General features: G+C 41.7%; 1 protein-coding gene across 1 annotated transcript; it reads left to right on the top strand.

The window, feature by feature from the left end:
- Positions 1–557: 557 nt before the first annotated feature.
- On the top strand, positions 558–12,229 carry timeless (timeless circadian clock). The gene is made up of 30 exons (XM_069151213.1): positions 558–629; positions 1,424–1,561; positions 1,651–1,804; positions 2,068–2,182; positions 2,282–2,344; positions 2,445–2,546; positions 2,642–2,797; positions 2,903–3,036; positions 3,839–3,926; positions 4,026–4,202; positions 4,644–4,861; positions 4,946–5,049; positions 5,949–6,118; positions 6,224–6,349; positions 6,454–6,605; positions 6,854–6,951; positions 7,060–7,180; positions 7,294–7,495; positions 7,612–7,751; positions 8,201–8,280; positions 8,381–8,504; positions 8,609–8,691; positions 8,844–8,998; positions 9,111–9,345; positions 9,597–9,665; positions 9,808–9,926; positions 10,082–10,337; positions 11,347–11,398; positions 11,487–11,545; positions 11,727–12,229. Exons 2-30 carry the CDS (start codon positions 1,480–1,482, stop codon positions 11,855–11,857), a joined length of 3,765 nt encoding a protein of 1,254 aa, XP_069007314.1. The 5' UTR covers positions 558–629; positions 1,424–1,479; the 3' UTR covers positions 11,858–12,229.
- The last annotated feature ends 3,211 nt before the right edge of the window (positions 12,230–15,440 follow it).

Here is a 15,440-nt window from a genome sequence, read left to right as displayed (position 1 = left end):
CTTCATGGTATTTCTTTTTTCTTCAGTCTATAGGTGTTACCATACAGGGATATTACTTGTCTATAAGGTCACATTACACGCAGACTCTCGACATCATTCAAAAAGTTAGAATTTGTTTTATTTAAACAAACTCCATTTCTAAAAATGTGTAATGCACTGAAAACAATATGTAAATATGTGTTAGAAAACAATGAGTCAAAAGGAAACTCCTCTGCCCACAGTGACTTTTGTGTTGCAAAACTTTTGTATCTACTGTGCCCTGAGTAAAACCTCTCAGGCGACACGTTAGCTCAAACCGCAGCTAAATTCCACAGTTTCCGGAGTCTGGCTCATCCAGACGTGAACCACGGCCTTCCAACCTTCCTCATCTAGACCTTTCGCAGGCATGTCACTAATTATAAAGTAACTTTTGTCAGTTCTCCTGGAAAAGTGATGCCTGAAATACAAGACTCAGGGTTTCAGATTTGGAAGGACGTGACGACATTCTACATCCGCTTACGCCGCCGTGTTGGCGCGAGACTTGTCCGAGTTGTCGGAACGCAAAAAACAACAGCGGGTTGAAGCTAACTGTTTATTGACGGGAAACCGGCGGTTTGTGAACACGACACCGGGAGAGCAACGACTGGTCGGTTAGTCTGTTGTTGTTTTTCTTTCTTTGTCTGAACGGAACTTTATTTATTTCGCGGTCAGTGCTGCTGAAGCTGAATCTGAATCTGAAGCTAGCTGCTCCGGCTGCATAACATCAGCAACATACGGATAATTAACTCAAGTTATTCACATTTACAGAGGAAGAAGTATTCAGAGCCTGAACTTAAGTAAAAGTACCAATACAGAAATATACAAATACTCCGTTTCAAGTAAAAGTCCTGCATGAGAAATCCTACATAAATTAATTCACAGAAGTTTTCGTAGAAAAAACATAGTCTAATAGTTTTAAAGTAAAAGTGTTGGTTTGGTCCATCTGACTGATATATAATTATATGACTTAATTAGATTATTAATACTGAAGCATCACTGAGACAGCAGCATGTTGGAGCTGGTCTGAATGACTTTATACAGCAAATAAATGAGGATGTTTTTCTCATCTTTGAATTTTGGTGAGATATTCATTTGTAAGACAGATAAGAGGGGGAAAAAAATTACTATTTTCGAAGCTGTTAACAACTCAGACATCTGAAAAGTGACCCTGACGACTCACCGATATCTGGAACATGTCAGAAGACAAACAGGTTTCATCTCTAACACAAGGTTCCCACCGGCCATGGTTTTTCTGGAATATCATGGAATTATAAAAAAAAAACATTTTCCAGACATGGACAGTCAGAGGATTTCATTGAATATCATGGAGTTTTGTCGGTATAACTTTTTTCTGATGTTCTGCTGGTCTTTAAATTTGATTGGCTTTTCTATTTGTGTGTAATAGGCCTCTAAATTTAGCTCATTAGACTGAACCCCTGATGGTTGACGGACGTCTTCAGGATGAACTGTGAACTTTTGGCAACGTGCAGCGCTCTTGGTTATCTGGAGGGAGACACCTACCACAAGGAGGCTGATTGTTTGGGTGAGTGACTTTTAAAGTGGTAAAAAAATATCGAGTTTCTGTAATGAATAAATGAGTAATTGTTTTGGATCCGGTCTCTTGTGTTTCAGAGAGTGTGAAAGACCTGATCCGGTACTTACGCCATGAGGATGACTCCCGCGACGTCCGCCAGCAGCTCGGTGCCGGCCAGATCGTACAGAACGACCTTCTACCTATTATCACTCAGCACAGACAAGACAAGGCTTTATTTGACGCCTGCATCAGGTAGGAGCCCGAACAGGAAGCTACTCTCTTCAAAATAAAACGGCTGCTCACGAATATTTTAAATAGACACATGAAAAAGTATTTATTTGCTCATAATAACAATACATTTCCCAACAGCATCGTACAAAACAACACTGGAACATATTAGCGTTCATTTCGCAAAGCTATTTGTCTATTTTCTGTTTTATTTTGAAGGTTAAGAAGTAGCTACATTAGAAACTCTGTTGTCCAAATGACTCCTGTCTGTTTTGTTTTTTTGTCAGGCTCATGGTCAACCTCACTCAGCCTGCCATGCTGTGCTTTGGAAAAGTCCCAGACGACCCGGTGTTCAGGCATCACTTCCTGCAAGTGACGTCTCATTTACAAGCCTATAAAGAGGTATTGTGACTATTTATAGTTTGTTATATCTGCAGTTGTTGTTTTTTGTGGCTATAAAAAGCTTTGTGACCTCCGCGCGTCCTGTTCTTTCATTTTCAGGCGTTTGCCAGCGAGAGCGTGTTCGGCATCTTAAGTGAGACTTTGTACAACCTTCTGCAGCTCGTGAGTGTTTTCATCGTCTCACCGTCAGACGGTTCTGTTTTTTTAATTTTTTTTATGAGTTTCTCTCTGATTTTCTACCGACTAACCTCTTCACATTCAGGATTGGGAGGAGAGACAGGAGGAAGACAACCTGCTGATCGAGAGGATCCTGCTGCTGGTGAGGAACGTGCTTCATGTCCCGGCGAACCCCCGTGAAGAAAAGGTAACGTAACACATTTCTGCTCATGCTGAATGTGCTTCTTCTACACCTTTCATCTCACCTTTATTTCTGCCTCTTTCCTTCATCTGTGGTTGTAGAAAGTGGACGATGACGCCAGCATCCACGACCGGGTGCTGTGGGCCGTTCACATGAGCGGTTTTGACGACCTGGTGAAGTTCCTGGCGTCGGCCCAGAGCGAGCAGCAGTGGAGTCTGCATGTGTTGGAAATAATCTCCCTCATGTTCAGAGACCAGGTTGGACTGAAGAAACGTTTTTTGGTTTTAAACATGAAGATTTCCATTCGTTCTGCATTTGAGCGTCGTCTTCTTTTCTTCTTCTTTTTTTTTTTTCTCCTGCAGACACCAGAAGCTCTGGTGAGCGCCGGTCACGCTCGTTCATCAGAAGAGAAGCAGAAGGACTCTCAGGAACTGGAGGGCTTGAGGCAGAAGGAGCAGGCAGCCAAACGTTCTCGCACATTTCAAAGAGGAACCAGGTACGGACGAGCAGAAGTTACAACATGGCACCAAGACTTTCTTAATCAAAGATTTCAGTGTAGCTGAAGCTGTAGAGAAAAATACATTTTCATACTAAAATATGCAAACACTATTTCTGGGCGGGAAGGAAACATCTCGTCAAACCAAACTTCGAACCTGATTTTAAAAATGTCCACGACAGGTGAACCGTGTTCACGCCTCTTTCCAATAACAACAGGTGGATAATTTTATTCTTTCGGCATGAAATATATTACAGAACTTCTGCATGTTACTCTCACATTCACGCTTTTATCCTGACGAGACAAAATGGAAAACACAAATCAGGGTTGCTGGATGTATGCGAGTCTAAAGGCACAGAACCATTTTTTTTCCTATATGTTTAATATATATTTTTGCAGCAGTGTGTCAGTAGGAAACATCAGATTTTAGACTTACAAAAATTTTTCTTGCAAAAAAGTGAAACATTGCAGATATTTGTATGTTTGTAGCTTCACGATAAACTGGAATTACAGCGTAGCAGATGTGAACCTTCACAAATCACTCAAGTCGTCCAGATCTGTCCAAACCAATTTGGATATTGGTTTCTAATCAGTTTATTCTTGAAATGTAAACTGGATCTATCCCTTCAAAGCAAAGAATGGCTGCACCAACTATTGATTTAATTTAGTTTTCTGCTGTTGTGTAAAACTAATTGACAAATAAAGACTACTAGAGGCATTACATTTTGAAAGTGTCATCACTTCACAGCTCGTTGAAGTGTCTCAAACTGTTTGTTTGATCGGATGTGGATGTTTGTTTTAGACACTCTCGCTTTGGAGGCTCTTTTGTTGTTGAAGGCGTGAAGGCGATCGGGGACAACGATGTGATCTATCACAGGAAGGTTCAGGATGTGAGTTGTGCAGCTTGATGTTTGATATAAAAATAAATGTGAATAGTGACGTGAGATATAATAATTGAAATGTAAATGTCTGTTTTTTTAAATTTTCAGTTCAAGAATTACACTCATGACGTCGGCAAAGCGGTGCGGCGTGTTCCCAAGAGGAATCGCCGGGCGCAGGAGAGTAAAGACAAACGGCGCTCCGCTTTAAATGTTCGACTCTTCCTGAGAGAGTTCTGTGTCGACTTCTTGGAGAACTGTTACAATCGACTCATGTACCTCGTTAAGGTAAGCCACTGTGAGACCAATGACTTATTTATTTATTGCAGCATTTTAATAGAAACGGAGGCCCGGCACCGCAAAAGGAAAATATAAAATGTAGTTTATTAGGCAACACACACTGGAATGTCTTACTGGGGGGAGCAAAGGATTTTTATCTATTTCAGCCTTCATTCAAATTGTTCAGTAACGTCACAGAAAATCTGAAGTCTTCATCATCTAAACATTTTCTGGACAAAAGATCAAATTAATTATTTTTCTGTCCTGAACTTAACAGACTCGTGCTTTTATTTGTGTTTTTTAAATTGAAATATATATAAAACATGCTATGAGGTTGTCCAATATCCTTTTAGTGCAATAAGAGAGAGTTTTATTCGAGGAAGAAGTTCTTTACACGCAGACAAAGCAGGACACTCACCAGACTTTTGCTCTTCCTCATGTCCTCTACAGGAAAGTCTGATTCGAGAGCAGACGGAGCAGCACGATGAGACGTATTACCTCTGGGCGCTCAGCTTTTTCATGGCCTTCAACCGTGGCAACGGTTTCCGTGCCGACTTGGTTTCTGAGACCATGTCTATCCGTGCTTTTCATTTTATCGAGCGCAACATCACCAACTACTACGAGATGCTGCTCACGGACCGCAAAGAGGCCACGTCCTGGTCCCGCAGGTAGGAAGGTTGTGAGGAGGCAGGTGGATAGAAACAAACGTGCGAGTTGTTTCCAGACTAATATCGTTTGTTCTTTTTTTTTAGGATGCACTTGGCACTGAAGGCGTATCAGGAGCTTCTGCTGACTGTGAACGAGATGGACCGCTCACAGGATGAAAGCATCCGCCAGAGTTGTAATGTTATTAAAAGTAAGAAGCTCCCAGCTCCAATTAAGATTCCTCATTTAGCAGTTCACTTTTAAGATGTTATCAGATTTATGGAAGTCAAACACAGATTTTTTTTTTTAATGGTCTCATGTTTGCTTAGTGCGTCAAGTTTATGGACAATGTTCAGTTTTTACAGGGTTCCCACTGGTCAGGGAATTTCATGGAATATCAGGGAGTTTTTAAAACTCTTTTCCAGACAGGGACTGTCAGGTAATTTGATCATTTTTTTGGGGCCAATTTTTGGAATATCAGGGAATTTTGTGTGCATGTTTATATGTTAGTTGCCATTTAACAAAAAAATTATATTTTCCATGTCGGTTTTTTTTTTTTTTTTGCATCATTTCAGTAGTTTCCAGTATTGCCTGAGTGGTTTTATCCTTTTTCAGTTTGTCAACACTTCAGTAAAGAGATGTCTTTTCTTGTTCCTGCTTAGGAAGCAAACATGCAAGAAAATATAGATTTTAAGAGTTTTGGCTCCAAATGGAAGACTTCAAAGACTGGCTGATAAAAATAGACAACAGAAAAGCTGAATGTAAAGTTTGTAAAACTACTATAGCTCTATCGAATAGATCGCTGCCACGGCAACAATGAGAAACCTGCTGGCTTCTTACTTGTCCCCTTTTTAAAAAGTATTTTGCACAAGACTCAGTGTGTTTATAAGGTTTAAGCAGTGAAAAGTTTTGGAAATGAAATAATGTGTCTGTTTCTTATCTGCTCAGCTCAACAGCCCTGTTCGTTAGAGGTCATGAAGTTTCAGGTTTTTACTCGGGAAAAGTCAGGGAGTTTGACATTTTTAATTTGTAGTGGGAACCCTGGTTTATAATCTTGTTTGTGTCTTCAAATCTGCTAAAGTGCTTCATGTGTTCGCCTTCACCTTGTAGGTAACATCTTCTACCTGATGGAGTACCGGGAGATTTTCCTGACGTTGCTGAGGAAGTATGATGAAACCAGCCAGCCTCACTCGTACCTCAAAGACCTGGTGGAGTCCACGCATCTCTTCCTGCGCATGTTGGAACGCTTCTGCAAAGGTCGCAGAAACCTGGTGGTGCAGGTCCGTTCTGGTGTTTTATTTTAAGTGCTTGTAAATATTTTATTTTTTATTTTTTTGCTTTTCGACCCTCCGTGAAAGTTAATTTGGAGTTTGTAATCTATGCAGAGGAAGAAGACAAGGCGGAGAAAGTCTCAAGGTAAAAAGAAGCAGTCTGCTCTAGAAACTAGTCCAGAGGCCCTCGCGGACACCTGGAAGCTTGTGGAGGACGAGCTGAAGGCTGCAGGGTTTCAGGTTAGTGTGAGAGGGAACCACAAGGGGGAGCAGATTTTACACAAGATACAAAACACAACAACTTTACCAACAATATATTTCACCTCTGTGTGTTTTGTCTGCAGCTGTCAGAGTCTATAACGGAGAGCATTGTGCCATTTGATGCCACGTCTGAAACTCCTCTGGAGGACCAGCGGACTGAAGCGATGGTCCGAGTGCAGGACGCTCTGCTTTTCCGACTGGGACCAGAAGCTCTGGGGCTGCTGCGTGCAGCCAGGTCAGTAAGACTCTGCATTTTTCTCAATAAAATTATTAATTATACTATTAAACATTTAAAATGTAGATTTTCAATTTAAAATCCAATAAAGACAGAAGAGCTGCAAATTTGCACGTGAGAAGCTGAAACCAAAATAATTTGAACTTTTTACATGATTTAAAAACTGCAAACCTAAAAGATGAATCCAGAAAATGTCCCATAATCCTCTCAGACTCAGTTATTTCAGATTTTCTTCCTGTCGTGCTCAGGGAGGTGTGGCCGGAGGGAGACGTGTTCGGATCAGCTGACGTGGAGCCTGAAGAGGAACTGGAACTTCTTAAGCAGATCCTCCATGCCAACCTGCCAAGTAGGATTTTTTTTTAAATTATTATTTATTTTATTTTTTTTAAATGAATGTTTAACCCTTTGTGTCACCAGCATCTGTGCAGCATTTAAAGCGAGCTGTTAATTTCAGGGTCATCTCCTGAGACTGCGGTGGAGGAAGAGGAGGAGGATGGAGCAGAGCTGGAGGAGGAAGAGTTGGAGTCGGTCCAGGTTTCTGAAAAAGAGTTTAACTATCTAGACTTCATCAAGAGGTGAGGAGAAATGTTATAGTGACTTAGATATTTTAAAAATGCCGTCCAGACAGTGACACATTTTGTGACCTCCCTGTGGGACCCCCTCCTCCTCCTCCTCTCGGCCCTCGCAGGTTTGCCAACCCCAGTATTGTCCGTCCGTACCTCCTCCTTTTAAAATCATACTCAAAAAACACCCCACACACAAACCACTGCATCGCTCGAATGCTGCACCGCTTGGCTGTCGACCTCAAAATGGACGCGCAGCTTTTCCAGCTGTCCGTCTTTCACCTTTTCAACAAAATCCTGAGCGACCCGGCTGCAGCTGCGTACAAGGTAAAAAAAATTTTTTTTGAAAACCACAAGAGAAATGAATGAAAAACATTCAAGTAAACTGCTGGTGATGCAGAATCATCCTCTAGATTACACACCTTCTTTCTTTCTCTTCACAGGAGCTGGTGACCTTTGCCAAGTATGTGCTGAACCGCTTCTTTTCACTGGCAGCACAAAACGACAAGGCATATGTTGAGCTGCTGTTCTGGAAAAATGTGGGGGCTGTACGTGAGATGACGGAGGGCTACAGCCAAGACGGGTGGGTGCTCTCTATTGTCTGTCCGTGTTGGGGATGGGCATTTCAACAATAATGACTATTATTAAAAAATTAAGATTGTCATGCTAGCTTTCCCTGCAGAGTTTGACTGAGTTCAACTTCAAACTTTTTGACGGCTGTAGTCTTCGTTGCTTATGTTGTTTAATGGCGGCTGACGGACAGATTTTAGGGCACTTTAGTTCCACCTTCATATTACAACCAGGTGCTGGTAAAAACGGGGGAAATAACAAAAAGAATGATAGTCGCATATACTAATTCATTTCTTTTTAATATTTGAAAATTGTGTCCCGTCTCTAGTCTGTGTTTGTCTGGTGTTCATGTGTGTGTGCCGTATTCAGCAGAGCTTGATTACAGGTTAAATATGCACACGTGTAGAACTGTAAAGTGTTTGTTTTATGTCCCTGTTTTAATGTGGTGCCACTCATTGTCAGAGAGGGAAAGAAACCCACGTGGACTGAAGAGGAGGAGGAGGAGCTGCGTCGGCTCTACGAGGAGCACCGGGATTCTGAAGGTTTGCTTTCCGTTTGTTTGTTGTTTGCACGTGTTTTCTCACCGGACATCCACACTCCGCGCCGAGATTCTTCCTTTGACTGCCGACTCTTGTGCTCCAGTGCCGGACATCGTGGAGACTCTGCTGCCGTTACTCAGCAACAGCAGCCGCAACCGGCGGCAGGTGGTGACTCAGCTGGTGCATCTGGGTCTGGTGGACAACGCCAAAGAGCTGAAGAAGCAGAAGTATGTAGTCTAGTTTGTGTAAATGAAGCGAGGAACATGTTGCAGAATAACTCGACAGTCTACGCGACATGATTGTTAAAGACTTTTTTATTTCTTGTTCAAAGGAAAGGTACTCGGATCGTTCTGTGGACCGAGGAGCAGGAGGAGGAGCTGCAGATGCTCTTTGAGGAGTTCAAAGACTCTGACGGTAACGGACGCCACATCACTGTTGTTTAATTACTATAGATTATATTTCTGTCCTCCGTTTCAGTCCCCGTCCAGCAGTCGTCTCATGAATACTTCATGTTTTCTCTGGTGACTTTTTAGCGATAAAAACTGATTCTATATTTTTTTTTACAGACGTGTTGGGTAACATCCTGAAGAAGGTCACAGCGAAGCGGTCCCGAGCACGCGTGGTGGACAAGCTGCTCAGCATGGGTCTAGTGTCGGAGAGACGGGAACTTTATAAGAAGAGGAGCCGCGGTGCTCAAGGAAAGAGCTCTGGAAGAGGAATGGTACGCTTCCTTTCGATGGACTCTGGTGTTTCACACATTTATATTATAAAAGATTATTAAAAGTTTGGAGATGAAGATGCTCATAAATCTAAATGAGATTTCATATTTTCAGCCTCAGACTGAGGAAGACTTCCTAGCTGAACTAACACAAGGCTCCCCGGACGATCCTGCGGACAGAGATGATGAAGACGAGAGAGACGATGAGTCTGAGGAGAGTGAGGAAGAGGACGATGAAGCGCAGGAGAGAGAAATATCACAAAACGGTGGCAGCAGGAACCGAAGCACGCAGCGCTCGGTGGAGAGGAGAGCGGACGTCGACAGCATGGTGTCGGCTCTTCAGCAGGAAGGTGAGACGAAGAGCAAACTGCTCTGTGATCTCTTCAGTTGGGTGGAGGTCAGAGGTGAAAGGTCAAATGTAATACTACTGAATAATATATATGGATAAAGTTAGGTTTTTTTTATTTTTATTTTTTTTTATCAGATTCTCATTAGTTAGATGAATCACAGAAATAATCTCTCTAAGACTACAGGAATAAAATTTTTCCTTTATGCACTCTCAGGATTTTGTTGTTGTTGTTGTTTGTTTTGTTTACAAAAGGCATGTCTGGACCCTTGTTGTGGATCCAGAATTGTCTAAACAGAACCGCAAATGATCGCAAAGACGAAGGTGAGTTTGTCCAACAAACAGACGTATTTAAACATTTTGCTTGTTGTTTCTTTATTCTATCAGCTGTAGTTTAAACTTCTCTCACCATGTGTGATGAGGTGCTTTGGCCTGATAATAAAGTTTATTGTGATCCATTCTCCAGGTTTTTCCCAGCCGGTCCCTATTGTCCCTCTGGCTGAGGCGACTGAAGACGCCATGGACAACAAGAGCTTCCAGAAGCTGCTACGCAAACTTGGCATGCGACCACCTGCAAATGAACAGGTGTGATTGTGTGCATGTTGTGTGTGTTTTATTTTACTACCAAATCAATCATTTGACCTCTATCTTCTTGTTGTGCTTTACTTTGAGACAGTGTGGCTTCTAAATCATACAGTTGATTCATTATTATTAATTACTTTGAGTTATTTTGATTGCAGGAGTCCTTCTGGAGGATCCCAGCAAAGATCACCGTGTCTCAGCTGTGGAGTGCAGCCGCAGCTCTCAGCCCGAGAGAGGACGAGCCTGAAAACGGTGCGGAGCAGGACGGGCCCGGGAGCCCAACCCAAGAACCCCAGGAGGAGGAAGAGGAGGAGAAGGAGGAGGAGGAAGAGGTGTCAGGTGAGCAGAGAGCTCAGGCTCTGAGAGCTCTGCTGCTCGCACGCAAGAGGAAACACCAGCACACCAACGGTGCAGGTATGTGTGGGAGTTTCATCACATTGCACCATTTAATTACAGCTTTCTCACACGGTGAAGAATTGAGTTACACGGTGCTTTTTATTGAGTCTTTGGCCGGTCACATAGCCAAGAATGTGCTATCAATACTGCATATTCTTAAATGTAGATAGTCTGTGTATAACAGAAACACGGTACAAAGGCCATGTTGACATTTGATTATCTTCAAATCAGAAGTGTAAGTTTGATTGTAAAGAATCAACTCTTTGTTTGAAAAGGCAACATAAAAAAAAAACAGCGACACAAGATTAAAAATAGAAAGTGTAAATTCACGCATGGTAATCTGTTTCCTCTGGTGTATCAGTTCAGAAAATAGTTCAGCAGCTTAATGCAGATGTTGTAGATTCAGACCGGGAGGATGTTTCCAGGAGACAGTCTGAGCATGAGGGGGATTAGTGTCGGCCTTTAATGGACTGTAAAAATGGCAGGTAGGAGATCCATTAAGGTCCCTCGCGTTGCCTCTGGATATCTGCAGTCGGGACGGTGGAAACTCTGAATAATGAATACCGAACAACCCAAAGAAATGGGAGCTTACACCTGCTGTTTTAGGTACATAGATCCTCTGAAGCAGTTTTATTTGGGCATTTCTTTTGCAAGCAATTTATTGGTGCTTTTGATTTATGATGAATTAATCCCACCAATCCTGTGTTTTGTTAGTTGCTGGAAAGAAACAACATAAATAAGCAGCAACACATAACCACAAGGTTAAAAATGGAAGGTGTGAAATCACACATATATAATAACATTCCTCTGCTGCTCCGTTTTAAAAGATATTTCTGCTACTGTCTAATCGAGATGGGAAGGAACTTCTAAAACCTTTTGGGATTTGTTTGAATGTTTAAATGTTGTTTAAAGCCTTCAAGTTGTAGTTTTTGACACTAGTTCAGATCTTAAATCTGCTTCTAATCACAGTCAGGATGAGACACGATTGAGATGACTTTGTTCATATTTTGCCTCTGTTGTTTTTAAGCTGCCGTGTCAGATTGCACTGCTGCTGATGAGACAGACGGTCCAACTGAGAGGTGAAGTATTGTCCTACGATTTCATGAAACTCCCAACAGAGAGTCTTCTGAATTGTTTTAAATCTTCATATGTTTCTGTGCACATCAGGTCCCAGGAGAAGACTTCAACTAAAAGGAGCCGAGTTTTGGACGACGAGGAGGAGAATGGTATTAATGCGTTTGTTACTAGCAGACCACTCAGACAGAAAACGTTTTAAACTAAAGGTTCAAAGTGAAATATGTTCAGATCGTCGCTTCTCATTTGATGCCAAGCTTTAAACGACCAGTAAACAGTGTTTTTAATGATGTAAAACTGCAGCATGTGACTAAAACGTTGACGTCTTTACAGAGGACGATTCCACCGCGGCGATGGACACGGACACTAACGGGGATGCAGATTCGGACAGGGAGGATGTCTCTGCTCCTGTGAAGAGACGGCGGAAGATGGTCTTAATCGATGAGGAGGAAGACGAGGATTAGTGTCAGTCTTTAATGGACAGGAGACACATAAAGGTCCCTCATGTTGATGAGCCCTCCGGAGGTCTGCAGTCCAGACAGCACAAACTATTCATGGAGCACCAAACAATAGAGGTCCTACTGAGCAATTTCATTTGATCATTTCTTTGATGTGAAATGAATTAGTGCCTTTGGTTTGTTGTGATAAATAACTTCTGCCAAACTTGTATTCTTGTTAGTTGTCTGAGAAGGTTTTGCATCATTCCTTGAAAAATTCAGATCAGAAAGTTGTTGCATGTGTACAAATTCTTTTATATTTTTCTGTAGTTTTTCACATTGACTTTGAAATATAATCTTTATTGAATACTGATTAATAAAACAGCACTGTTGGCTCTGGCTGTTTGTTAATGTGACTTCCTTGCAATGTACTATTTTAACACTAGAGGGCGTATTAACTTTGTGGATTGAGTAAAGGATCATTTGAATTAATAGACACATTTTTAACTATTTATATTTACCTAATAACCCATAAAATGTAGTTTTTGACAGCTGATTTAGAGATCATTTGTAGTGACTATGGAGCAGCACCAAAAAAAAAGGAGGGACATACATTTTTATTTTATTTTTTATATTTCTGCAAAATGACCTCAATAACGGTCTTTTGATGGATCTTTCTTCCACCGATGAATCCCGTACCCTGTGTCTGCGTCTGCAGCCACCGCCTGCAGTCATCCACGTTTTCCAGCTGTGTCGGAGGTGGTCTCTTGTCCTCACATCTGGACCATGTTAGTAACTTCCTGTCCCAGCCAGAAGCAGACCATGATAATCCACAGATACTGTTGTGAGTTAAGCATGTGAGCTCGGTGGTGTGCGGGTAGAAACCGTGAAGCTAAGCGGTGAAAGGTAGATCACTTCCTACCGCACTGAGAAAAGCCCCATAGGTTCCCCAAGAACTGAAGCTAAACTCTTGACAGCTTGTATATTAAACAGACATGACTCATTGTTTTGTGTCCAAAAGCAGTTCTCTGGAGGCCGTAATGCATAAACATGAGTAACAGATGCATTGTGCCAGTCATTAAATCAAACATTCGGATAATAGAAACCATTCACATGCATTGTTTGTGCAAATGAAGATATGACTTTTCATTCAGAAGTTATAAAAGTGTTGGAAATCAGTCTTTAAGTTTTCAAGTTGATATATTTTCCTAAGCAAATAACATGTTCATGGTTAATAACCCCTGAAAAATTATGCTGGTTTAAACAGGAAACAATCATTTAGTAGTTGTTAGGATCATTTCATGCTGTTTGAATTTCTTTTTTGCACACTTATTGCCCCATTAAAGCTTAAAATCTGAGTTTCAGAGTGAAATCTGGACAATTTAAACAGCAGTTAAGAAAAAAAAAATACCACAAGGTCCTTATAATGTTTTATGTTTTACAGAAATGCATAAGAAAAGACACTTAAGGTATATTTTCTGCTCACAATGTCATTTCAGATCTGTGCAAAGGTTGTTGCATCATGTGGGCTGCAGAAAGTGGGCTGTGAGTTACCTTGGAGTTCAGTCTAATGCTCGAGTAATTCATCATGGAAAAATGATTTGCATGTCTGTTGAGTTGTGTGAGGGGGAAAAAAAGCAAACCTACCTGATTTGTTTGCCATACGTCTCTTTTACCCAGAACTCACCGTGGATTGAAACTGAGCTTCGTGTTGCAACACAGCAAGAGATGTGCGGCCTTTTACCTCTCTGGTTTCATGTGTGTCAGGTATTTATGGATTCGATTGGCAAGCTGTGATTCTGACCTTTCAGAGATGTGGAGGGAGAGAACAGTGGCTTTATTCTGCACTACTTCACAGTACTTAATGCTTTTCCTATACATTAAAACAGAAAAAAAATGAGGTGGTGATATCGGAGAACCGTTCGATAGCTCACCTGCACTTATCTGAGTTTGTGTTATTCCCAGCTGCCTGCAGCGCATCGCTGACGCATCATCTGTCTTACTGGAAATGCAGTGAAGAGGGTTTAAATGTGTTAATAAAATATTAGGTTTCTGCCGTATTTTCAAGTCATGTCGATACTTATCTGCTCAGTTAAGCTCGACTGAACAGATCAGACTGATTTCCATATGTCAGTGTAGAAGGAGTGCCCCCCACCCCTCTCCACCACCACCACCACCACCACCACCACCACCCGTGGAGGTGTTAACTGTTGGTGTTGTGGTTGGTTGATGCGGCTGTGAGACCGTCCTTGGCACACGCAGACGACACCTCCTCCGGTAGACACCGCGGAGGAAAAGCAGTGCCTCTACAAACAGAGCTCACAGCTGCAGCTCATTCCTGAGTGGACCAGTCGGACCAGTCGGGGACCCGTGTCACCAGTTGTTCCTCTCTGTTCCCGGCAAATTCCCTCCATGAACGTAAAAACAGAAACAGGTTAACATCGGATTAAATGAGTCCATCTTCACATCCAAACACTGGTCTTCATGGACCTCATTATAGGAGTTATTGTAGACATTTGTTTACACTAGTCATGTCTTTAACATTTTGTAAAAAGATATAAAGGATCAAAAATGTCTAAAATAACTTTTTAAAACATAAATTTGTCTTTTTTTTTTATGGAGCAGGTATATGCTATTAAATAGGTCAATTTTGGGGGTCTTTGATTGGAAAAATAATCCCTCTCAGTCAAGTCATTATTAGAAGAAAGAGAAATCTTCGGTTATATGTGGGGAAAAGTGAATAATGAGGGTCACATATTTCTCAGTTCTAATAAGCCAAAAGCAAATAAGATATCTGTAATTATAAACAGTAATACATGAATAACATTTGCTGGAAAGTAGGACTGAAACTCAGTTCTCCAACAAGTTGGGACTCTTACTTGTGCAGTGCTTGAAGTGAGCCCAGCAAATTGAATTTATTCCGCCGGGGTATTACACCCTGTCCTGGTACACTGAGAGGAGTACATCAGTTGGAACGCAGCCACAGTGCAGGTCAAAGCCTAGTACGTAGCTGGACTGTGTATTTAATATTATGGGGTGTTTAATTTGAAACGAATACGAGAAGGCTGACCAATGTTAGCGTCCTGTGTCAGTCACGCCACATTCAGCTGACCAGCAGTATTAAAATATGCAGCGCTGTTATTGTGTACTATCCATAGACGGTCCATAAAAGTGGACGTAGCTTCCGGGTCTGAAAAATAAGGCTGATGCGAAAGTGCCTTGAAGTGTAATACCTCTGAGGGCCACTAGAGGTTGGCTCCAAAACATCTCTGGCTCCATTGACTTCCATTCAACTTCTCCAATGAAATACAAAGTGAATAAATTTTTTTCACAAGTTCTTATGTTGTCGTTAGCTAAAGTCGCTCTTTCTTATTGGTTTTCTGGCAAATAAATCCATTTAAAAATAATTCAAAAAAAGGCCTCAAATGCTGAATTTCTGTGGGCGTGTCTGTTTGATTGACAGGTCTGCATTGCAGTCAGGTTTAAGCTATCTGTGGGCAGGCGGTAGTAGCTTCGGGTATCCAATCAAATCCGGTCAGATCCACCTCTCGCTCCTCCCCCAGCTCGTCCAAATATGGTCACTTCTGGTTCCAAATCGTTCAGAAATAAG

Source organism: Embiotoca jacksoni, unplaced genomic scaffold (genome assembly GCF_022577435.1).
Source record: "Embiotoca jacksoni isolate LCO1_2020_lvr unplaced genomic scaffold, fEmbJac1.0.p SCAF_1, whole genome shotgun sequence".
Taxonomy (NCBI): Eukaryota; Metazoa; Chordata; class Actinopteri; family Embiotocidae; genus Embiotoca; species Embiotoca jacksoni.
Note: the sequence above shows the minus strand (reverse complement) of the source record. Positions and strands in the feature narration are given on the sequence as shown.